Genomic DNA, 23,657 nt, shown 5'->3' with positions numbered 1-23,657 from the left:
TCCCATTTGGCAACAACACAGGACCCGAATGGAGGCGAGAGCGAGTTTGGATTTTCTGGGCTTATTCCAGCAGGTTGAGACGCCTTTTTCATTGGAAATCATATTTCACAGCAGCTGGAGGTGGATTTTCTATTTTGCAGGAAGCTGCGCAGTGTAGCATCTGACATGTTTACTAGAAGTCTACATGGAATTTGTAAGATTTGTGCTAAAAAAGACGCTAGAATTAGTAGAAAACTGACACACTTTGCTCTCCGAATTTCGCAACTTCACTCTGATTTTCAAAAAAATAGAAATACACACTCTCTTGCACAGTTGTGCAGCGTTTTTCTGTCCTTGTTAGACCCAGTTTGTGCTGCTCTCTGAAGGGAGTAGTTAACAGCATGGTAAGAGATTTTAGTTTTAGTTTAGATTTTTAGATGGCTTTTCTAATCATCTATTAGCCTTATAAAATGATGAACTTGGATTAGCAGCCATACCAGGAGATTGATGCAGAGGACTGACAGTTGTTGATAGTAGGCCTCTATGCAAAAATGGACATCCTTCTTTGAAAATCATCTGGTTCATTTTAATTGTTTGTGAAATGGATAAAAATGTTTGTGAAATGCATGAAAATTTGTTTTTCTTTGGACAACGAAAAAAAATTGCAAGTGATCCCAAACTTTTGAGCGGTAGTGTACATGTAGTACATGCATGTATATGCATGTACGGCATGTACATGCTCACAGACCTCCTTTATCCACACAATCCCCTTCGCTCCTCAGACTCCAACCTCCTGGCACTCCCCTTTAAGACCAAGCTCCGAACCTGTGGAGACTCCTGGGGAGTCCCTCTGGAATTCTTTGCCCCATTCTCTCCCGACCTTCCCACCTTCAAAAAACAACTCAAAACCCACCTGTTTAAATCCATTTTTAATGTCTAACTTTTTAAACCTGATGGCTGCGCCCTGCCCCGCTTTTAGCCTTGTTTTAGCGAGTGAATGGATGGATATTGTATTTTAATGCATTGTTTACTCTGTTTTTACTCAACTCTATTTTTATTTCTTTTTTCTCTACTTTAAAGCGTCTTTGAGTACTCTGAAAAGCGCTATACAAATAAAATGTATTATTATTATTATTATTACATGTGTTGCTGTATAACATATGAATGTCACACTGCTTGGCAAAAAAATCAACTGCATCATATCATCTGCACAAATACGGAACGTCAAGTTTTGATGTGCGCCATTTTTCCACAGGATGAAGTACGACCACTTCCTGCACACGCTGGTCCTAGAAATAGGATTATAGAACCGTTAATGTCGTTAATGTCAATTCATTGTGGCACTGCTGTAAGAAATCTTTGTCAGAGTTCATCCTTGAAGCTGTTCACACTTGAGACATAAAGAGGATTTTTCTCGGCGGTGGCTAGATTAACACAATCTGCTGATGGCCAGATGCTCGGCACAGCCTGCCAGCGCCGACTCTGCCAAAAACCTGCAGCTCCTCTTTTATGAGAGCTCAGAAAAAAAAAGGCAGCCTGCGAGCAGTCGGGGTTAAATAACAGTGAGGTTATTTATTTCTTCACACTTCCCCTCGCTGCCTCACACACAATATTAAAGGTGACATTATGTGACCGTATTTGTACGTTCTTTCGGCTTATTCTTATGTGTGTGTGTGTGTGTGTTGGTGACATCATAAGCAGAGGACAAAGAGACGCATTGATTTGCTGTCCAGCTAATTTGGTTTGTTTACTCAGCAGCGTACTTGGCATTTTACACCATTGCTTGTTTTTTGGTCTCAGGGGAGGCGATTGGAAGGCTCGTGAGTGTAATGTCCTAATGACTCTCACAGCGTGTTGCTGGGGCTCCATTAAGCTAATTGCTGGATGCATTTATTATATCAAACAGCTTAAATGAAGGCTGAAATTGATTAGTGGTGATTGGTTGTCAATGAGATTGATAAAACACGGAATAGATGGCTTTGTGGTTGGTTGGATGGGCGTGGCAATGGGAAGGGAGGTGGAAGGATGTGATGTTAATTAAGTCCTGTTCTAATAATTTTTAGGGCTGCACGGTGGACGAGTGGTTAGCGCGCAGACCTCACAGCGATGAGACCTCAGTTCGATTCCACCCTCGGCCAACTCTGTGTGGAGTTTGCATGTTCTCCCCGTGCATGCGTGGGTTTTCTCCAGGTACTCCGATTTCTTCCCACATTCCAAAAACATGCTAGGTTAATTGGCGACTCCAAATTGTCCATAGGTATGAATGTGAGTGTGAATGGTTGTTTGTCTATATGTGCCCTGTGATTAGGCTGGCCACCAGTCCAGGGTGTACTATACTACTATAAATGAACATGTTTGCAGGTTGTAATAGGTAGAGCTTTTTATATACATACTTTGTATTAAATAATATGCTATAGATTTAGTTGATGTACTATTACTACCATGGTTTACAGTGCAGTAATAACGATTTAGTATCTTTTTTTTAATAAATAAATCCATTTTAAAAAGCTTTGAAATTATGGGTATATTATTTTTTTTTACTTTACATTTTTCATCTTTTTGTCCATATTTGAATTAAAAAAATAAAGAACATATGGAAATAATCATATGACTAGTTTTCACAACCTATTGTTTACATTAAAAATGCTATTTTAAAGTTTTGAATTCATAGTCTATTTTTAAAATTTGCATATTTCAATTTCTTAAAATCATTTTAGTAATAGGATCACTCAGCTCACCATTTTTACAACCTATTAAATGATCCATTTCAAAAAATAATTCAAAGTAATATTATAATATAAATCAGAAAATTATATTTTAAAGCTTTGACATTAAAAATATTATTATTGCTATTATAGATTATATTTTGTACAACTAATTCCATAATTTCAAATATGCTATTTTAAAGCTTTTAATTTATAGACTTTTAGAAAAAATAAAATCTATAAAGTCAAATAAATAAAGTTCAGTAAATTCAAATAGATTAGAAAACATTTTTTTTTACAACCTATTACATTAAAAATCTTTGTTTTTATTAGTTTTTTCCCGTGTGCATATTAAAGTTTTTAATGATATTAAAAATAATTTCACAAAACCCCAAAATAATTATGGAGACGCAATAAAAATCACCATCACTTAGAAATTGTGTAGAAATATAATATGTTTAAATGAATAAAATTAGCGCAGCAGGTTGACCATATTTGTATGAGTTGCCAAGTCATCAAATCTACTTCTAAATTCTTGCAAGAACCTGTTAGATTTACTGTGCACACCTGAAGTGTTTCTGGCCTTATCGTGCACTCCAAACGGGCAAATCTACAGCGACTGGATAAGTGTTGTCGAGCCGAGATGAAACCATTGGCCACGGCAGGAGAGCACCCTTCTAAATCGGCCAGCTCCGTGTCAGAACGTGAAGTGCAGCGTGAGGTTGGAGCACCCACTTCACCTTGGATGATATGGACTGCTGAGTGTGCTTTGCGGTACGTACCCTTGCGGATGGCGAGCAGCGGGGCGATAGCGCTTTGGTGCCAAACTGTGATGAGCAAAGTCCAAGGTAACACGATCAACACGATGGCGAGAATATCTCTTCTCTTCGGCATCTCCAGGATTGGTTATTTGGCTCGGCATTACCTGCAGGGGAAACAGGACAGGGTTGGAGCGTACCATCCCTTATTTGCATGGAAAATAATAATCATAATAATAGTCTGGGTCAAAACAGTTTGACCCCAAATGTCTTTTTGCAATGGGACCAGTCTGCTCGGTTTGGGAAATAGCGTATTTACACATGTAGCAATGCACAAAATGATAGTCCACAGCTTTATTAGCTCTGTTAAACACTGTGCTTATTTTATAGAGGATTGTTTTTTGTGTCTACTTGTGCATTTAATGCTTTTCCTTTGATTGCCTTTTACAAGAGAGGCTTTTGTCCGCTAATGCATTTCAAACAAACTACATAAAAATTTAAAGACAGACCTCTGCACTCGTTTTGCTTCCTCATCCTGAAAGTGTGGCAGAGAATTGTTACTTTTACAAGGAGAATGGAATGTGTTACTACCTCACATTAGCAGGTTTTTATGTTTGTGTGGAACTTTTACTTCCAATAAGTAAGCGAGGCACCTTGTGCAGATCACCTGCGTGAACAGAATAAACCAGGAAGCCATGCAAGATAGGTTGCAGTGCATCTACTCAGGTTTGTGCTAGCTGCAAGGCTGTAAAACCATTCTGACTTTTTTTCATAGGTTGGCTGTTCCTGCCACTTATACTCCAGAGCGACTTATAAATGAAAAAATTTTTTATGTTCCATAAACACTGGACACCTTTTCTGTTCATGTTTATTTTTTGTTAGCTTAATAACTATTGTGTTAGCATATCTTACACCTATTCAGTCTGTTCTCTATTATTTTATTGTTAGAACTTGCCTTCCAAGAGGACGTAATGTCTGTTTTGGTCAAGTAGTTTGGAAAATAAATTACCTGCAAAAATTGTGACTTATACTCCAGTGTGACTTATGTATGTTTTTTTCTACCTAATTATGCATTTATGGCCTTGTGCGACTTATACTCTGGAGCGACTTATAGTCCAGAAAATATGGTAGTTGTACGTGAGACTCGCCTACACTACCACTCAAAAGTTTGGGATCACCTGCAAATTTCTTTGTTTTCCAAAGAAAAACAAATTTTCATGCATTTCACAAACAATTTTTTCCATTTTACAAACATTTTTATCCATTTCACAAACAATTAAAATTAATTTTCAAAGAACGATACATTTTTGCATAGAGGCCTACTATCAACAACTGTCAGTCCTCTGCATCAATCTCCTGGTATGGCTGCTAATCCAAGTTCATCATTTTATAAGGCTAATAGATGATTAGAAAAGCCATCTAAAAATCTAAACTAAAACTAAAATCTCTTACCATGCTGTTAACTACTCCCTTCAGAGAGCAGCACAAACTGGGTCTAACAAGGACAGAAAAACGCTGCACAACTGTGCAAGAGAGTGTGTAGTTTAAGACAAAGATGCCTCACAGCTGCACTAAATAGTAGCCATCAAACACCAGTGTCAGTATCAACAGTGAAGCGGCGACTTCAGGATGCTGGACTTCATAGCAGGACTGCCAAGAAAAAGCCATATCTCAGACTGGATTTCCAAGTCATCCCAAACTTTGGAGCGGTAGTGTACGTGCGGACAGGACTGGAGTTCCCGACTTTGGGAAAAGATACATCTTAATAATAACTTTTACTTTGATACAAACATTTTTCGCTTTTATGACAACTGAACACGGCGGTTCTCATGGCTGGGGCTCATAAACCCTCCACAGTGAGTGGAAAAGCATAGAGGAGTGTAGTGTGCAGAAGGTTACGCATTGAAGGGAAATTTTAACGAATGCACACACGTGCACACAGACGGTTCAGTTCCAAATAGTTGATGGTGTTATATTTATTTGTTTATAAATAGAATATTGGGCGGCACGGTGGTCTAGGGGTTAGCGCGCAGACCTCACAGCTAGGAGACCAGGGTTTTAATCCCACCCTCGGGCATCTCTGTGTGGAGTTTGCATGTTCTCCCCGTGCATGCGTGGGTTTTCTCCGGGTACTCCGGTTTCCTCCCACATTCCAAAAACATGCTAGGTTAATTGCCAACTCCAAATTGTCCATAGGTATGAATGTGAGTGTGAATGGTTGTTTGTCTATATGTGCCCTGTGATTGGCTGGCGACCAGTCTAGGGTGTACCCCGCCTCTCGCCCGAAGACAGCTGGGATAGGCTCCAGCACCCCCGCGACCCTCGTGAGGAAAAGCGGTAGAAAATGAATGAAATAGAATATTATTTAGATGTACATAAAACAGCCAAGTTATGCTTGAAATGTATGTTTTCACATTAACATTTTGTTACAGAAACGTACCCATGTTCTACTGCTGATTACTAAAGAACAGAAAAAAGCTTTTTTTTCTGATGAAAGATGAGGGTCTAATCTTTCTATTGGTATGTTCCAGGTTTATATAGCCCGAGAACCTAATAATCTATGAGCCTTGAAAGATCAGTCAAATCCTCTAAAATGGTCTTTTGAAAAATGTCTGGTAGCGTATCAGTTAAAAAGTAATTTTTTTTAAAATAATAAGCCTAATTATTATCAGCCCACGGTGTGCCTGCTCCCCACTAGTTTGTCCCGCAATACAACATTTGGACACCCTCTTCATCATAATGTGAGGACATGCTCTTTGTCCTTTCCTCCTTGTTGTGTCCTCTTCCTGAGCAACCTCTTTGGCAAAAGGCCAGCATATTTTTTTTTCCACGTCGTTTCTCATCTCCAAGGCAGAGATAACCTTCATGTCCTCACTGAGCCATCAGGGACATTTTCTAACACTTGGCAAAGCTTCTCATGAGAAAATCGGACGGGACAGGAGGTTCTGACAAACTGCTGGTGGTGAGTGTGGCTTCTTATAAACAGGAAGATGGCTTCAGTGATGTTTGGATTCATATTGTCTTAACGCTATACTGTTAGAAGGAAGTGATTTCTTGATTTTTCTCAAGCTGCTGCACTCAGAAGTCATCTGATAGCCCTCAACGCTTTTACACGCTTTTAAAATTTTGCACGGGGTTACATGAAGTTGGTGCATTTGTTTTGCCCATAAAGTACGTGTCAATGCTATGCAGAATTGTGACACTCACCCACAGTCAGAACTGGATCATGGTATCACTGGTGATGCACAGCTGGGATGTTGGGTGGCCTATGTAGCGGCGATGTTCTCCATCATTCCTTCTCTTCTGTCTTCATGCTGACAGGCCACTTCTTGTCCACATCTGTAGAATAAAAGATATTGTAAAAGACACCGGAATACAGGGAAAATGTTTCTGGAATAAAAGTAGTGACATTTTAATGAAGAAAAAGTAAGTCAGAAGTGCAGATTGACTTTAGGTTTCACGATACAGTATTGGCTCAAAATAGGAAATGTATACAAAGTGTTTGTAAAATGTAAAATGTAAAATGTAAAAAACTGTTTATATTACATAAACAGTGGACACCTTTTCTGTTCATGTTCATTTTTCATGTAGCTGAATAACCATTGTGTGTGTTTTTTCTAGGCGACATAGTTGAAAATTAAATTAAATTAAATTAAATTTAATAACATACTCATCATAAAATACAGGTTAATAAATATTACATTTTTAGAAAACACACACTTTTTTGAAGCTAAATTATCCAGTATATGTAGGGAAGTACATTTATTTCAGTAGCACGGCATCCTTGCAGAAGAAACAAAAAGGAATGTAATATTTCATGCATGCTTTGGATGGGAAAAAAAAGAGCCATTTGTTGTTTGTTTGCTATATGATATACCGTATTTTCCGGACTATAAGTCACACTTTTTTTCATAGGTTGGCTGTTCCTGTGACTTCTACTCCAGAGCGACTTATAAATGAAAAAACTGTTTATGTTACATAAACACTGGACACCTTTTCTGTTCATGTTTATTTTTTGTGTAGCTGAATAACTATTGTGTTAGCATATCTTACATCTATTCAGCCTGTTTTCTATTCTTTTATAAATGTTAGAACTTGCTTTACAAGATGACGTAATGTCTGTTTTGGTCAAGTAGTTTGTAAAATAAATTACCCGCAAAAAATACAACTTATACTCCAATGCGACTTGTGTATGTTTTTTATACCTAAGTATACATTTTTGGCCTTGTGGGACTTAATCGCACATATGGCTGCTAATCCAAGTTCATCATTTTATAAGGCTATTAGATGATTAGAAAAGCCATCTAAAAATCTAAACTAAAACTAAATGGTGCGGCTTTTGAGCTTTGTGGTTCGACCCCAGGATACAGAGATGAGAACCCAAATGCAGGTAAAATATATTTATTAATGCTATGCAGCAGGATGGCGGAGTAGCATGGCAAACTCAAACACAAGACAATGAACCGACAAAGGAAGACGCACCGGCTGAACTAAATACAATCAACAAATTGCTAACAGGTGCGTGAAGGCGAGAGAGTGACAGAACACAGGAAACAATACAAAATAAGAGTGTGAGAACCGGAACTAAGGCAGACAAGAACTGTCACACAAGCAACGGTACGGATTGTGACAGACTGGACAAAAACATTTCCAAGTTATCCCAAACTTTGGAGCGGTTGTGTATGTATGTTTTTTTCTACCTAATTATGCATTTTTGGCCTTGTGCGATTTATAGTCCAGAAAATACGGCATTTAACTGAAATGGCCGATCCCACCAACAAGTGATTTATAAAGAAAAATCTTGAAAATTACCAGGGGTACCCAAACTTTTTCATACCACTATACCTGTCTATAGAAATGAACCTTTAGTTGTACCAGGCATTAAAATGGATCAATAAGCTGAAGTTTTCCATGTATGGACAATGAATGGAGAGCCTTAATAAAAGAGCGAGGCTTGGCGCCTCCAGTGCAGCTTGTCAAATAAGTGGAGCATCATACAGTAACACGAGGATGTGACAGGAGAATAAAGATGTGATGAAAAAGAAGGTGCGTTAAAACAAGGAACAGATACAATTGCTGCCAGTCACATCATATTGCTCACAATAAACATTGTGAGAAAACACAAAGAACCTGCGAACATCTCACGCCGCTGACACATCAATGCAACTCTTTTCATAAAAATACAACGGCAGCTGAAGTCGAAGCTGCTGTGCAGACAATAAACTGCACCTCGCTTTGTTCCTGAACCAAATATCTTTTTTATCTGTCCATCTGGACATTCCATCCCCTGCCCAATTCCTGCTCCCGTGATTAACATATTGTTCAAAACAAACAAGTTCATTCATTCAGATATTCCCAATGGATAAAATCCAAAAGTTTAGTCTACACCATCACTGATGATAATGGTGTTCTACCTCCTTATGGAGAGATGAAGCATAGGCACGCTACATCTTCTCTTACGATTTGCATGTTTAAAAATGAATAAAAACGACAAAAATGTTTTAAAAATGAACAATAAAATGAAAAAAAATACAATAAATGGACAAAAATGTAATAAAACATATAAACATGTAATCTATAATACAAAAAATATGCATACATATAATGTTAAATGTATAATAACTCAATTTATTAATACAAAAAAATCAAACAAGATATGACAATAACATAACAAATATATATAACAATGGCATACATAATGGTTGTATACAGCAGAATGGTATATACAAAATATGTTTAATATATTCAATATAACTATCAATTATATATATTATTAAAATATAAATATATATGCCATTTGTAATAAAAATAACCGACATACAAATAAAAATGGAAAGTCACAACAACTCAATTTGTAATTGTTAAACCTCAATTAAAAAGTACAGTAAGTAAAATCTTTATAAAATATAACATAATAACAATAATGAAACACTATTGTTTAATAAAAATAATTAACTAACAAGATAAAAAAATATATATATAATAAATAAAATATATATAATAAAAATATAGTTGATGAAAAGAATTTTGTCTGGTCCTCGTCCTCCTTAAATGTGATTTTCTCATGGACAAAATTATGACATTAAGAAAATCTCTGCATATTCAAACTTCAATAGCGCCGCCAAGAATAGATTCTCACTTGGAGTTCAATGAGAGGTTGCCCTCATGCTAGTTATGTGTTATGTACTCCATCAGTCCAATTCACACCTGCCTGCAGGCCCCTCAAAATATGATCATCTTTTCCACTGCTATTTTTAGCAGCGCGGTAAAAGCGTGTACTGTATGAAGACTGAGAGGCACACAAGATATGCTACTCCTTAAGCCAAAGTATTTCTTCCTCATAATTGTAAAAAAAAAAGAAAAAAAAGGAAATGGGATTATGCAAAAATGAAATGTCTGAAATCTAACACTCGCTTTTTGCTGGACCACTTGGCCCAATTACTGCAACTTTTCAAGCTTGATTTAGGCTATCTATATTTTTTTCCACTCAAGAAATCTTGAATAAGCCATTAGCTGTGAGGATTGGCTGTGATTGATGGCCCGAGTCCATGCCCGGGATCAGGCTGCCTCAGCAATGATAAAAGATTTAGGAGCGCCAAAGCCTCAGGCAGCTTGTTCTCTACCGATAACCACGGGGGAGAGTGCAGTCTGCCCTCAACTTATTCTGACTAATTTATGGTGCTCTTGCTCAGTCAGGGCACACTTGAAGATGCTGGACCTGAGAGCTGGACACGGAACCCTCGGGTGGGCTGTCCAGAGTCAGGGAGACCTGCACCAGACAAATAAAGTTGTCGTTGCTCAGCTCTGATCACAAATGCCATCTTGGGGGAGGGATGTGGGATGCAAAAGCAGTGGTAAGTTATTTTACTTTGACGAACCGAAGACCCTTTAACCCTTAAGAGATCCTTGAAATTTGTCCTTGAAAATGAAATAAAATAAAATAAAATAAAATAAAATAAAATAAAATAAAATAAAATAAAATAAAATAAAATAAAATAAAATAAAATAAAATAAAATTAGAAAATCTATTACAAGTGTCATAGTTTAAATTGTACTTTACTTTACTTTACTTTACTTTACTTTAGTTTTGTTTGCTTTCGTTTCGTAACATACTTATCATAAAATAACATATCATAAAATACAGATTAAATTATCCAGTATATGTAACCACATTTATTTCAGTAGCACAGCATCCTTGCAAGGAAAACAAAACGATGTGTCTTTTTTCATGCATGCTTTGAATGGGAAAAATAGCGCCATCAATTGGAAAAATATAAAATATTTTAAATAGAATTCCAGCAGTCCAATGTGAAATTTCAACATAAGGATTATGTTAGTTTGTGAAGAAAAATGACATTTTTTCATTGTTTTTCAATGGGATATTTTTGGTCACTAGGAACAAGGGTGCCATTTTTGTGTGCCATTCCAAAATAATGTGAAAATGCAAAAAGTGAATATACTATCTTGCTAAATAAATGGCTTTGCATCAATACTCCTTCACAGTGTCTCTCCTTGGCGGCTCGGTATAAATTAAAACATGTCTTAGGATCCTTTGTGAGCCACGGGCATAATAAACAACATCAATCATGAAGCAGAGGAAAAAACACGGGAGCGAATCGATACATAAAAACCTCAAGTGAGTCTGTGGAAATGATTCATGAACGCAAACAGTTCAACCATCCAATCAAGGAGCAGGATACTGTTTACATTATTAATCTCCCAAACACGCTGAGGATGGACTGTGATGTGTTTCACCGAGCACAGGCTTATAAGGCTTTGGTGCAAGGTCAAAGGTTGCCACATTCATTAGCTAATTGAAGGCTGCTTCCTGTGTTCGTCCCCTCCTCTGTAACGTCCCCCAGTATCTCCACTGATTTCTTCTAATGAGGGGGTCGGGAGCATGGACCTCTGTGATAAGACACTCCCCACTGTCACAAGTCCTCCAATTATATGCCCTCTGGAAAAGAAAATAAATATAATTATGAATCTGATCATTGCCAATTAATCCTGAGGGGGCTTTTGATGTCGACGATGTTCAGGAAGTCAAAGTTTTTCTGTTGGTCACTTGGGGTTAAATAACAAGGGAAGCCGTCCTTAACTCAATCAATCAGTCTCGGCCATGATAGACCATTTTGTGTTCAATGGCTACATAAAAATGGGCTCCCGTCTTTCATCAGGAAAAACAAGTTTGTTTCGACCTTTTTCCGTTGTTTAGTAATCGTCAGTAGAACATACTAGGTAAGTTTCAGCACAGTATCAGTTCTGTTGTCTCAACATTTCAAGCATAACTTTCATTCATTCATTTGTATTTTTGTATTTTCTGTATCTGTATTTTTATTTTTGCCTTTAATGTTATTAAAAAAAAACATTTTCTCAAAAAACATGTCAAACAGTCCGGCAACTAATTCATTCATTTTCTACCGCTTATCCTCATGAGGGTTGTGGGCGGTACTGGGGCCTATCCCAGCTGTCTTCAGGGTACACCCTGGACTGGTCGCCAGCCAATCACAGGGCACATATAGACAAACAACCATTCACACTCACATTCATACCTATGGACAATTTGGAGTCACTAATTAACCTAGCATGTTTTTGGAATGTGGGAGGAGAAAACCCACGCATGCACGGGGAGAACATGCAAACTCCACACAGAGATGGCCGAGGGTGGAATTGACCCCTGGTCTCCTAGCTGTGAGGTCTGCGCGCTAACCACTCGACCGCCGTGCAGCCTCTTTCCTACATTTATTCCCTTAAAATTGTGACTTTTTTCTCACTAGAATTCAATTTTTTTTCCAGATATTTCCTTTTTTTTCTTGTTCACTGATATTTTTTGTCTATATGTGCCCTGTGATTGGCTGGCGACCAGTCCAGGGTGTACCCCGCCTCTCGCCCGAAGACAGCTGGGATAGGCTCCAGCACCCCCACGATCCTCATGAGGATAAGCAGTAGAAAATTAATGAATGAATATTTAATATTCGGGAGGCACGGCGGTCGAGTGGTTAACGTGCAGACCTCACAGCTAGGAGACCAGGGTTCAATTCCACCCTGGGCCATCTCTGTGTGGAGTTTGCATGTTCTCCCCGTGCATGCGTGGGTTTTTCTCCGGTTTCCTCCCACATTCCAAAAACATGCTAGGTTAATTGGCGACTCCAAATTGTCCATAGGTATGAATGTGAGTGTGAATGGTTGTTTGTCTATATGTGCCCTGTGATTGGCTGGCCACCAGTCCAGGGTGTATCCCGCCTCTTGCCCAGCTGGGACAAGAGGGACAGCTGGGATAGGCTCCAGCACCCCCACGACCCTCATGAGGAAAGGCGGTAGAAAATGAATGAATGTATTTAATATTCTTTTGAGAAAGCAGGACAGTGTGAAGCTGCAAAATTCAAAGGATTATTGTATGTTTATAACAGTAAAAAAACAAATGTTGCTGTAAAAGTTGCATAATAAGGTTGCTTTCGTCAAACTAAGACCGTGGGACTACCTACACCCACCTTGATGAAAATGCAAAATGGCTTCCAGGGTCAGCTATTGCTTAGTGACTCATTTGTACACGGCGCTCTGAGCGACGCGCCGTCATGTCCCAGACAGGAAGAGAACAGTGACTGGAGGCTTTAGCTTATGCATGGGCGCCCAGAATTTGGTGCTACACCCCTGGCTGCTAACAACATGCTAACAAGGACAAAATAGACATCCTGTGTGAAACAATTGGGTGTCAAGGAAATGTAGCTGCTTATGCAAAGAGGCCGATACGTGACAGCATGTGTGTGTGTGTGGGGGGGGGGCTTGAACAATTACTGCAGCTGCCAGTTAGTCCTTTTCTGGTGTTTACTTTATGACATAATTACTGCCGGTGTTACGTCATGTAAGTGTCATGTCCTGCTATGGCACGCTGTCATTAACTTGGAAAAGCTGTGACTCATTTGAATCCAGGGATAATTAGTGGATACATCGTTATTATTATTATTAGTAGTAGTAGCGGCCTCCTGTTAAAATGTTAAACTGCTTCATTCCTTAGCGTTGACATTTGGGGACGCCTGCTAAAATGTCAGCGTGGTAAGAGAACCGCCAAGTCAGCAAAGGTGCATCGCAACGAGACATCTTTGACATTTCAAAGTGAGCCTTTTGTCATTTGCGACTCGCTTCCTCATCATTTATGATTATTTCCAGTACGGTCGGACTGGCATCATGCCACAGCGTCCATAAGCAGCTCCGCAAAAAAATGCCCCAAACACAGCATTCTTATTCCAACACGCTGCTATCAAACAGAAGTCAGCGGTGTCGTGCTGTGGCACTTTGTTGCAGCTGTCATACAGCTTCAAGAGGCTTTTTTTTTTTTTTTTTTTTTTTACTTAAATTGGTCTCTTCGAAAAATAAAGAGCTCTCGCTGCACAAATACTCACGACAGGTGTCATTTCATTGCAAAGCGACCCCGGGAAAATATGCATTGGTTTTATGACAGGGAAGAAAAAGGTCTGTCAGCTTGCTTCTACTGTGTTTATTCAAGTACTGCCGGTACTCTTCAAAACTCTTTGACTCATTCCAATGTATACTGCCTGTCTGGCGTTGCGTAATGGACAATGTACAAGACAGTATGTCATTATCTCAGCTATCAACTACATCCAGCCATCCATTTTTCTTTATAGCGATTGTCCTTATTACAGGTTACGGGTGAGCTGGAGCCTAACCAATACTTCAGGTGAGTGTTTGCGAGCAAATCACAGAGCACATATACCATAGACACAAAACCATTCCCACTCATATTAACACCAACGGTGTGGACCATTTAGAATCATTTATTTAGACTGAAAACCCACACAGACCAGAGTACACTACCGCTCCAAAGTTTGGGATGACTTGGAAATGTTTTTGTCCAGTCTGAGATATGGCTTTTTCTTGGCAGTCCTGCTATGAAGTCCAGCATCCTGAAGTCGCCGCTTCACTGTTGATACTGACACTGGTGTTTGATGGCTACTATTTAGTGCAGCTGTGAGGCATCTTTGTCTTAAACTACACACTCTCTTGCACAGTTGTGCAGCGTTTTTCTGTCCTTGTTAGACCCAGTTTGTGCTGCTCTCTGAAGGGAGTAGTTAACAGCATGGTAAGAGATTTTAGTTTTAGTTTAGATTTTTAGATGGCTTTTCTAATCATCTATTAGCCTTATAAAATGATGAACTTGGATTAGCAGCCATACCAGGAGATTGATGCAGAGGACTGACAGTTGTTGATAGTAGGCCTCTATGCAAAAATGGAGATCCTTCTTTGAAAATTAATTTTAATTGTTTGTGAAATGGATAAAAATGTTTATGAAATGGAAAAAAACATTTGTGAAATGCATGAAATTTTTTTTTCCTCGGATCCCAAACTTTTGAGCGGTAGGGTATAAAGTAAAAAAATATATTTACCAGAATAAAGACATAACATGGGCAGTCGTTAGCATGTGGGCCACTAAGAATCCACTGGGCCGGACCCAGTTTGTGCCAGTTGATGCCAATGCAATTTGCTTTGTCGCCTAGTGTCACCAATAAGGTGCCTAGTGGCATGCCAACTGGCTCGTGTTGGCCCGTAACGGCGGCAAAAATTGAATTTGGCGGCAAGAAAATTTCAAAATGTTTAAAATCTTTGTCTTGCATCAAGCAATCGGTGCCAAGTGTCCACCAAGTGGAACTAAATGTCACAAAATATCCGCCTATTGGAATCCACTGGAATACAATGGCATGAGCAGAGTTGCGCCAATGATGCGAGGAGTCCACTGAGCCGGTGGTGCCAGTTCGTGCCAAAGATTATATGATTGGCGCATAGTGGCTCGCTGTGGCTTATAAAACTGTATACTCATTTTATCAGGACAAAAAGTCACATTCTCAGAAAAAAATGAAATTTAAGTCCTAATATTGAAAAAAAATAATGTACAACAATAAAGTTATAATAATACATGGCAAATATGAAGAAAATGAGAGACATTACAAGATTGCAGTGGAAAGATTAGTAAACGTTGTAATTTCATTATGTTATTATGTTCCTTACTTCCCAGTGGTCCCGAATGCATCACTATTACCGCCGTGTTCCCTGAAGGGCTTATCAATTTCGCTGCACTGATAATAAAATAACATCGATTTTATTTGGAAAAGAAAATGTCATAGATAGGTTGCCAGGCAACAAGCAAGACTAAAAATGAAAAAGATCCTTTGGTACTTAGTGAAGTTTCCAGCAAACGGGGACACCTTCCCATTTGTTGTGTTTGCGTTGGCGCCAACTTTGCAGCCAGCTCACATAGTCTCATTTTTCTCTATCATGTACTGTAGTGTGTTATTTCTGCTAGTCTTCTCTCTGTGGTGATGCACACACACACACACACACACACACACATTACTGGTGGACTGTAAGTGTGATCAATAGCCCGTATAGGCTGAAGCAAACCTACTGTATCCATCACTGCACTGCGCCACAGGACCCCGGTACGAGTGTGGCGGATGGTCCACCCAATATCTACAATATAACAAGGCCCCTCGGGTCTGCCATGTAACATGTGGAAATGGCTGCAATTAGGCCATGCTGCTGCAAAGAGCACGGGGAGGGCGGGAGGTTTGAATGGTGACAAAGTAAGAGGGATGGTCCTGCTTTTAATAACATCCTCCTTCTGATTGTGCAAAAGAAAAGCCTTATTGATGAATTTTGACTGCAATCTTGGAAAATTATTTAAAAAAATGTCATGTATAAAATAATGATGTAATAATCTCTCACATATTAGGCCCTCATATATTTGGGCCACATTGGGAAAAAAAGAGATTTTGAGAATACAGTTGTAAATTACAACAATAAAGTAGTAAGAATAAAGTTGTACATTTACAAAAATAAAGTCTGAAATTTAGGAGAAAAAGTCATACATTGACAGGAAAAAAATGTAAATTTACAAAAATAAACTCATTAATTTATGAGAAAAAGTCAGAATATTAAAAGAATAAAGTCAGAAATGTACAAGAAAAAGTATTCAGAAATTGATGAAAAAAATGTAGTTAAATATTGAGAATGAAGTGGTAAATGTACATTTACACTACCGCTCAAAAGTTTGGGATCACTTATAAATATCTTGGTTTTCCAAAGAAAAACAAAATTTCATGCATTTCACAAACAATTTTTTCCATTTCACAAACAATTAAAATTAATTTTCAAAGAAGGATCTCCATTTTTGCATAGAGGCCTACTATCAACAACTGTCAGTCCTCTGCATCAATCTCCTGGTATGGCTGCTAATCCAAGTTCATCATTTTATAAGGCTAATAGATTATTAGAAAAACCATATAAAAACTAAACTAGATCTCTTGCCATGCTGTTAACTACTCCCTTCAGAGAGCAGCACAAACTGGGTCTAACAAGGACAGAAAAACGCTGCACAACTGTGCAAGAGAGTGTGTAGTTCAAGACAAAGATGCCTCACAGCTGCACTAAATAGTAGCCATCAAACACCAGTCCAACTTCAGGATGCTGGACTTCATAGCAGGACTGCCAAGAAAAAGCCACAATTGTGAGATGATTCATATAAACACCCTAGAGTTAGAGAAATTTCAAGCCAATCCGCTCCATATGTATGAAAACTTTGACCGAAATAATAGTGTCAACAACATAATAAGGGGTCATGTTTCATGCTAGTGTTAGCGTGTACAAAGAAAAATGTGAAAAAATTTGGACCCCCGATGCCATATGCGGTTTATAGATGACACGTCAAATCTTTGACTTTGACAAATGTGTCTCTGAAGTTTCACTGGACCCTCTGGCCCTTTGACCTTTCATGCAGCGCAATGATTTCTAGATGGATGGACGACAACACACACACACACACATTTGGAAAGGTCACTGGCATTCATCTAGCAGTAATTCTACAGTAATGTTTACTCTATTATGAGCTTCACAGTTGTTTTTAATCCCTTTTACAGCGCATAATGATATTTTCATTTGTAAGCCTTAGATTGCTAGTTAATAATAATGTGCAATCAATTCCCCAAAACCATTTATTTGGGTCATGTTGGTTTTATTATTCAAATGCTCAACTTTGTATTATGTGCTTCCATCTTGTGTGCGGTGTGTGTTTATTATGGTAACTGTGCCGTGCAGTTTCTCAGTGGGTTTGGCTTACAAGAAAAAAAACAAAACAAAAAACAGGTTGTTGTGCACTGAATAATTCAGCGGGGGGCTGGGGAAACGTTTCTCACGATAACAATGCGATTGCAAACAGTTGCGTCAGGACACAATGCTTTTTACTTTGTCTCTGGACATAAGAATACAGAATCTAAGGCCACAAACTTGGAAGCTTGAAGCCAACATTGAGAACTCCTCAGAGCATATGGCGTCCCTCAGCCTTTAACTGCAGCGGTTGGCTGAAAAAGACTAATTATGCTACTGTGCAGCATAATTATTCAAATAAAACAGAAAATATCCGAAATAACTCAAGAAAAAATAAGCAACACAGAGCAGAATGCATGTCGACAACTTGATTCAATAACAAGCAAAATGCTAAATAGTATCATAACGCAAATGCTAAAGCTACAAAATAAAAGCAATGGAAGGAATACAATCAATGTATGTTTTAATTAATGTCCTCATATGTATGTTCATGTATGTTAATTGAACATGCCGGGTTCCCTCTCATCATTGTCGGAGTCAGTCTTGTTGTCAGGTAGCTGTTTAGCAATGATGCCCGAGTGTAACTCAGTTGGATTTCGCTAACCACTTGAACACTGCGAAACAAAAAAATGTGCATGGCTGGGACTGAATCTGCGCCTTCTGCTTTAAAAGGCAGCAGCTGTACCATTACACTACCAGGTATTAATGGTGACAGATCACTTAAACAAAATGCCGCCCCTCCCCATGGATCTTGGGGCCCAATGCACAGCTCTTCTGGCCAGTTGGCTTTGTTTCGGCCTGCAACTAATGATTATTTTCTTCGTCAATTAATCGTATAATCGGTTAGCTCCAAAATGGACCAAATTAATACGAACCAAGCACAAACAGTGAGTGGTTCGGTCCGAAACATATCCGAAAATAGGTCTGCTTTCAAGTACGACTAAGGGAATTTTTTTTTTATCTCGTTTGAGATGCTGAAACAAGAGGATATTAAAAAAAAATTAACTGATTTGCAACATATTTGTTGATTAATTTGGATAATCAATGAATCTTTGTAGCTGTAGTTCTGTTGCTGCTGTATCGTGGTAATAAATGACCATGTGGTTATCGCTCGGTGATAATGATATTGGATACAGCTTTGTGCTGGCGCTCATTAGATGCCTAATGCCGTGGTGGTGAGTGTGCATCACATGCAATAATTGAACCCCTCGCGTGTAATTCCACGTGTAATACGAGCGATTCCACAGCTAATGCTGTGGAATTGAAATAACACAATAGCGCCTGTGGTTCATTCATGAAAAAAGAGCTTACAAGAGAAGAGCAAGTGTTTTTTTTATGCATTAAAAGCAACAACCCTGCATCAGTGTCGATTGATGATCGTCCTACTTTGCAGGCGTAAGGAGAAATTACAATGGGCGCTTCTTTTTTGGGGGGGGAGGAGGCGGCAAATGTGCAGTCTTGCTTAATAATTTATGTAAAGACTTCTTGTAGAAAAACCTCAGTCCCGGGCATGTTTATTATCAGCCAGGCCGAGCGAGAGACGCTGGAACAGAAGGGGAAAATGCTCTTACTGTGAATAATAATGCCTGGCGGTGGGATGTAGAAAATCACAGCCTATTCTTAATATGATGTGCAGCCTAAGGTCAGGATATACGACATGCAATCTATTCTAAACATACAATGCCCCAATCTGCATAGCTCCCTATTTGGGAGATTAGAATGCTGCAGTAGTGATAAAGACAAGCAGATAAACAGCATTGCCTGCATCTCTTTGTGTTTGCGTCCAATTGATGGTTATAGGTTTAACTGCTATTTAACTATGCTAACTAAAAAGTGGCCGAAGTAGCATAAGCATGCTTTTACTGCATGTAAATATGCAGGTAGTATCTACTATAACATAAAACAAAAACTTATACAAATTGTATTGGTGATATACACTACCGCTCCAAAGTTTGGGATGACTTGGAAATGTTTTTGTCCAGTCTGAGATATGGCTTTTTCTTGGCAGTCCTGCTATGAAGTCCAGCATCCTGAAGTCGCCGCTTCACTGTTGATACTGACACTGGCGTTTGATGGCTACTATTAAACGACACACAATTGTGCAGCGTTTTTCTGTCCTTGTTAGACCCAGTTTGTGCTGCTCTCTGAAGGGAGTAGTTAACAGCATGGTAAGAGATTATAGTTTTAGTTTAGATTTTTAGATGGCTTTTCTAATAATCTATTAGCCTTATAAAATGATGAACTTGGATTAGCAGCCATACCAGGAGATTGATGCAGAGGACTGACAGTTGTTGATAGTAGGCCTCTATGCAAAAATGGAGATCCTTCTTTGAAAATCATCTGATTCATTTTAATTGTTTGTGAAATGGGAAAAATTGTTTGTGAGATGCATGAAAATTTTCTGTTGTTTTTCTTTGGAAAACAAAGACATTTGCAAGTGATCCCAAACTTTTGAGCGGTAGTGTATGTATATTGGTGATCACCAATACCAATGCTGATACTTTGGCAAGGCAATGGTTCACAAATTAATCAATATATTAGTGTTATCAATATATATATATATATTGAATAATTAATCAGTTATGCATGTATAGAAAATACACTTGAAGATATATTAACCATCGACATATAGACATATTCAAGCAGATTCCACCTACAGTATATTTAGTTAATTACGATCCTCAGCGAGTTTTTGTAGGATTTTGTCAATATTGTTTTCATACTGCATGGAACAAATCGTTTGTCTTGTACCATGTCGAACGGTTAAAAAAAACAAGCACCCAAACAAAGCACACTCCACATTGGTCACTCATTGCGTGCAAGTGCTAAACAACCCGTCATGGGGCCAAAGAAAGTTGCGAGTGCCAGCAATTTGATTAAGATGATGAGAAACATCAATTTGATTTCATCAGGCTGTATGGGAAGTCTGTATCAACAATAAGCCATTTATGATATTTTGATTAGTTTTCTGCATGTATATTTATTGTGATTCTCATGAAAATATACTTTTTGGTCATATTTTTAGGTGTCTGGAATAGATGAATTGGATTTACATTATTTACTATAAAAAAAACAGTTTTCATCAAATATTTTGCAACCAATTACTAACAAAAACTGAAGTACCACAGTACTTGGCTCCTATTGTGATGTTGACAAGGCAAACACAGGTTTTAATAGCGTATAAAGCGTATAAAATCAGATCATATCACACCAATCATATCCATGTTGTCGTGTGAAATATCGGTAGTATGAATATTCTCTTATTGATTCGCCTTATTCAAATTGGCACCATAAAATCGATTTAAAGACATTTATGTCCGTGATACCTTTATAGTATACAAGAAGTACCTAAAAGTAAGAGATGGCATGAATTGTGACGCCGGAAGAAAGCCATTTCTGGAAAAGGCACAATGACAGTACTAAATGGAGGAGATAAGTCTATGAAATATAATAAACTATAGCAATTAAAAACATCCCTTTCACTCAAAATGTGGCCAGGGTATGAATCATTTGGGTACTGCTGTGTAGAGAAGGTGTCATTGTGAATGAATGGATCAACTGAAGTCAGCTGGGATAGACTCCAGCTTCCATGCGACCCTGAACAAGATAAGCGCCGTTGAGAGGGAACGGATGTATTTATCTAGCAGTGTTTTTAGTCATGCTACCAGGCGCCACTTAATTGAGTGACAGCTTTACAGAGACCGCCAGAAGGAAGAGACAAGTCTCATTTGCATGTGTGTGTGTGTGTGTGTGTGTAAGTGTTCATGTTTCCCACGCCAAGCACGCAATGATGACTGTCTATAAATCTGTGATGAGAGGCAGCTTCTTTACTGATTAGCAAGCGCTAATTCAACTCCCGCCATATAAAAGCGAGGCGGGGAGGATAATGATGACATAACATATGCTCTTTGCTCTGGTAAGAGAGACGGTAAATAAAACGCATCATGGCCGTGTTCCACCGGCACGGAAGCTGCATACAATACACTGCCGGTATTAACCAATATAATACAAAACAAGACTGTGTTGCTGTAAACATGTTTCAGGGAGCTCAGTGGGGAGCGGAGAGGAAGTGGAGTAAGAGGAAGGAGTTCAGAGTTGAGTTTTGACTTTGTGTGGGTTACAGCCCGGGTTGGGGATTATTGTGCCTGTTGTAAAATAAATCGAACCTGCAATAAAATCCTGTTGTTTCGGCAAGCCAGTCTGGTGCTTGTTTGGCTTAAATTTATGACTTTATTCTTCTACATTTAAGACTTTTTTCTTGTAATTACTTTGTTCTCATGAATTTACGATTATTTTATTTTATTTTTAATTTTTACTTTAATAATATTCTGACTTTTTTCCCATTAATTCATAACTTTATTATAAAATGTACAACTTTATTCTTGTATATTCCCAACTAGTTTTTTTCATAAATCTTACTTTATTCACATAAATTTACAACTTTTTTTTTTTTACGGTCAACACTGTATTCTCGTAAATTTACAACTTTTTTTCCTGTAAATTTCCCATGATTTTACTTGTACATTTATGACCTTATTCTAATAATATTCTGACTTTTTTTTCCTATTAATTCATAACTTTATTCTTGTAAATTTACAACTTTATTCTTGTATATTCACAATTTGTTGTTCTCATAAATCCATGACTTTATTGACATATATGTACGACTTTAATCTTGTACATTTACCACGTTATTCTCGTAGATGTTATTTTCATTAATTTCCGATTATATTTCTTTTCATTTCTGACTTTTTTCGTAGATTCAAGAGTTTATTTTTTTACAACTTTATTCCTGTTCATGTATGACTTTTTCACCTAAATTCTGACTTTATTCTTGTAAATGTACAACTTTATTCTAGTACATTCAACTTGTTGTTCTCATAAATCTGTGACTTTATTCACATAGACTACCGCTCAAAAGTTTGGGATCACTTGCAAATTTCTTTGTTTCCCAAAAAAAAAAAAAAATTCATGCATTTCACAAACATTTTTTTAAATTTCACAAACATTTTTATCCATTTCACAAACAATTAAAATGAATCAGATGATTTTCAAAGAAGGATCTCCATTTTTGCATAGAGGCCTACTATCAACAACTGTCAGTCCTCTGCATCAATCTCCTGGTATGGCTGCTAATCCAAGTTCATCATTTTATAAGGCTAATAGATGATTAGAAAAGCCATCTAAAAATCTAAACTAAAACTAAAATCTCTTACCACGCTGTTAACTACTCCCTTCAGAGAGCAGCACAAACTGGGTCTAACAAGGACAGAAAAACGCTGCACAACTGTGCAAGAGAGTGTGTAGTTTAAGACAAAGATGCCTCACAGCTGCACTAAATAGTAGCCATCAAACACCAGTGTCAGTATCAACAGTGAAGCGGCGACTTCAGGATGCTGGACTTCATAGCAGGACTGCCAAGAAAAAGCCATATCTCAGACTGGACAAAAACATTTCCAAGTCATCCCAAACTTTGGAGTGGTAGCGTATGTGTAAGTCTATATTATGTCTTATTTTCTGATATTATGCCTACTATATTGGGTAATGAGAGTAACTGTATTTTGTAACCAGAGGGCTCCTATTATGTTAAAAACCGTATGAAGTAGGTCATAAACACTTTTATAAATAAGGAACCTTACTTCCGAACTTCCCAGAAATTCATTTATCACGGTCGGGTCTGGAACAAATGATTTCCTATAAACGAGGGATTACCATATATTTTTCTGAGTAGGCTCCAGTTTGTAGTAAGCGATCAGTGATTAATAGGTAGAACACTGTCAAATACATCATCTTCTGGCAAATCATTCAGAATGACTCATGTTCTTTGCTTTAAATTCATTAATATCAATCTTGAACGTCCTGGAGAAGCTCAAACTAATCTGAATCAGTCTGCTATTTGTTATACAGTATGACTCAAGCTTCTTTGGAGAAAAGTAATCCCCAGCCGACCCCCCCTTCACCACTCTCACCTCACCCCAATATCTCTTGAGCTCGCCATTTGCATAATATAATGCATGGAAAATGAATTTAAGGTACGGTGCCGAGCTCTGTTATCTCGCACCACTGCAGAGCATGGTGGCTTCTTATGTAAGTCCAACAG

General features: G+C 38.1%; 1 protein-coding gene across 4 annotated transcripts in view; it reads right to left on the bottom strand.

Moving 5' to 3' along the window:
- The window catches only part of b3gat1a (beta-1,3-glucuronyltransferase 1 (glucuronosyltransferase P) a), an 80,631-nt gene that overhangs the window by 13,700 nt on the left and 43,274 nt on the right, over nt 1-23,657 (bottom strand). For all 4 annotated transcript variants that reach the window (XM_058079421.1, XM_058079420.1, XM_058079419.1 and 1 more), the window contains 2 exons: nt 6,650-6,781; nt 3,467-3,609 (listed from right to left, as the gene is read on the bottom strand). In XM_058079421.1, the coding sequence (XP_057935404.1) occupies nt 3,467-3,578 (112 nt within the window). In that variant the 5' untranslated portion in view covers nt 3,579-3,609; nt 6,650-6,781. The remainder of the gene's footprint in view (nt 1-3,466; nt 3,610-6,649; nt 6,782-23,657) is intronic.

This window comes from Doryrhamphus excisus, chromosome 8 (genome assembly GCF_030265055.1).
Source record: "Doryrhamphus excisus isolate RoL2022-K1 chromosome 8, RoL_Dexc_1.0, whole genome shotgun sequence".
NCBI lineage: Eukaryota > Metazoa > Chordata > Actinopteri > Syngnathiformes > Syngnathidae > Doryrhamphus > Doryrhamphus excisus.
The sequence above is the reverse complement of the archived record's forward strand: the minus strand, read 5'-3'. Positions and strand labels throughout refer to the sequence as shown.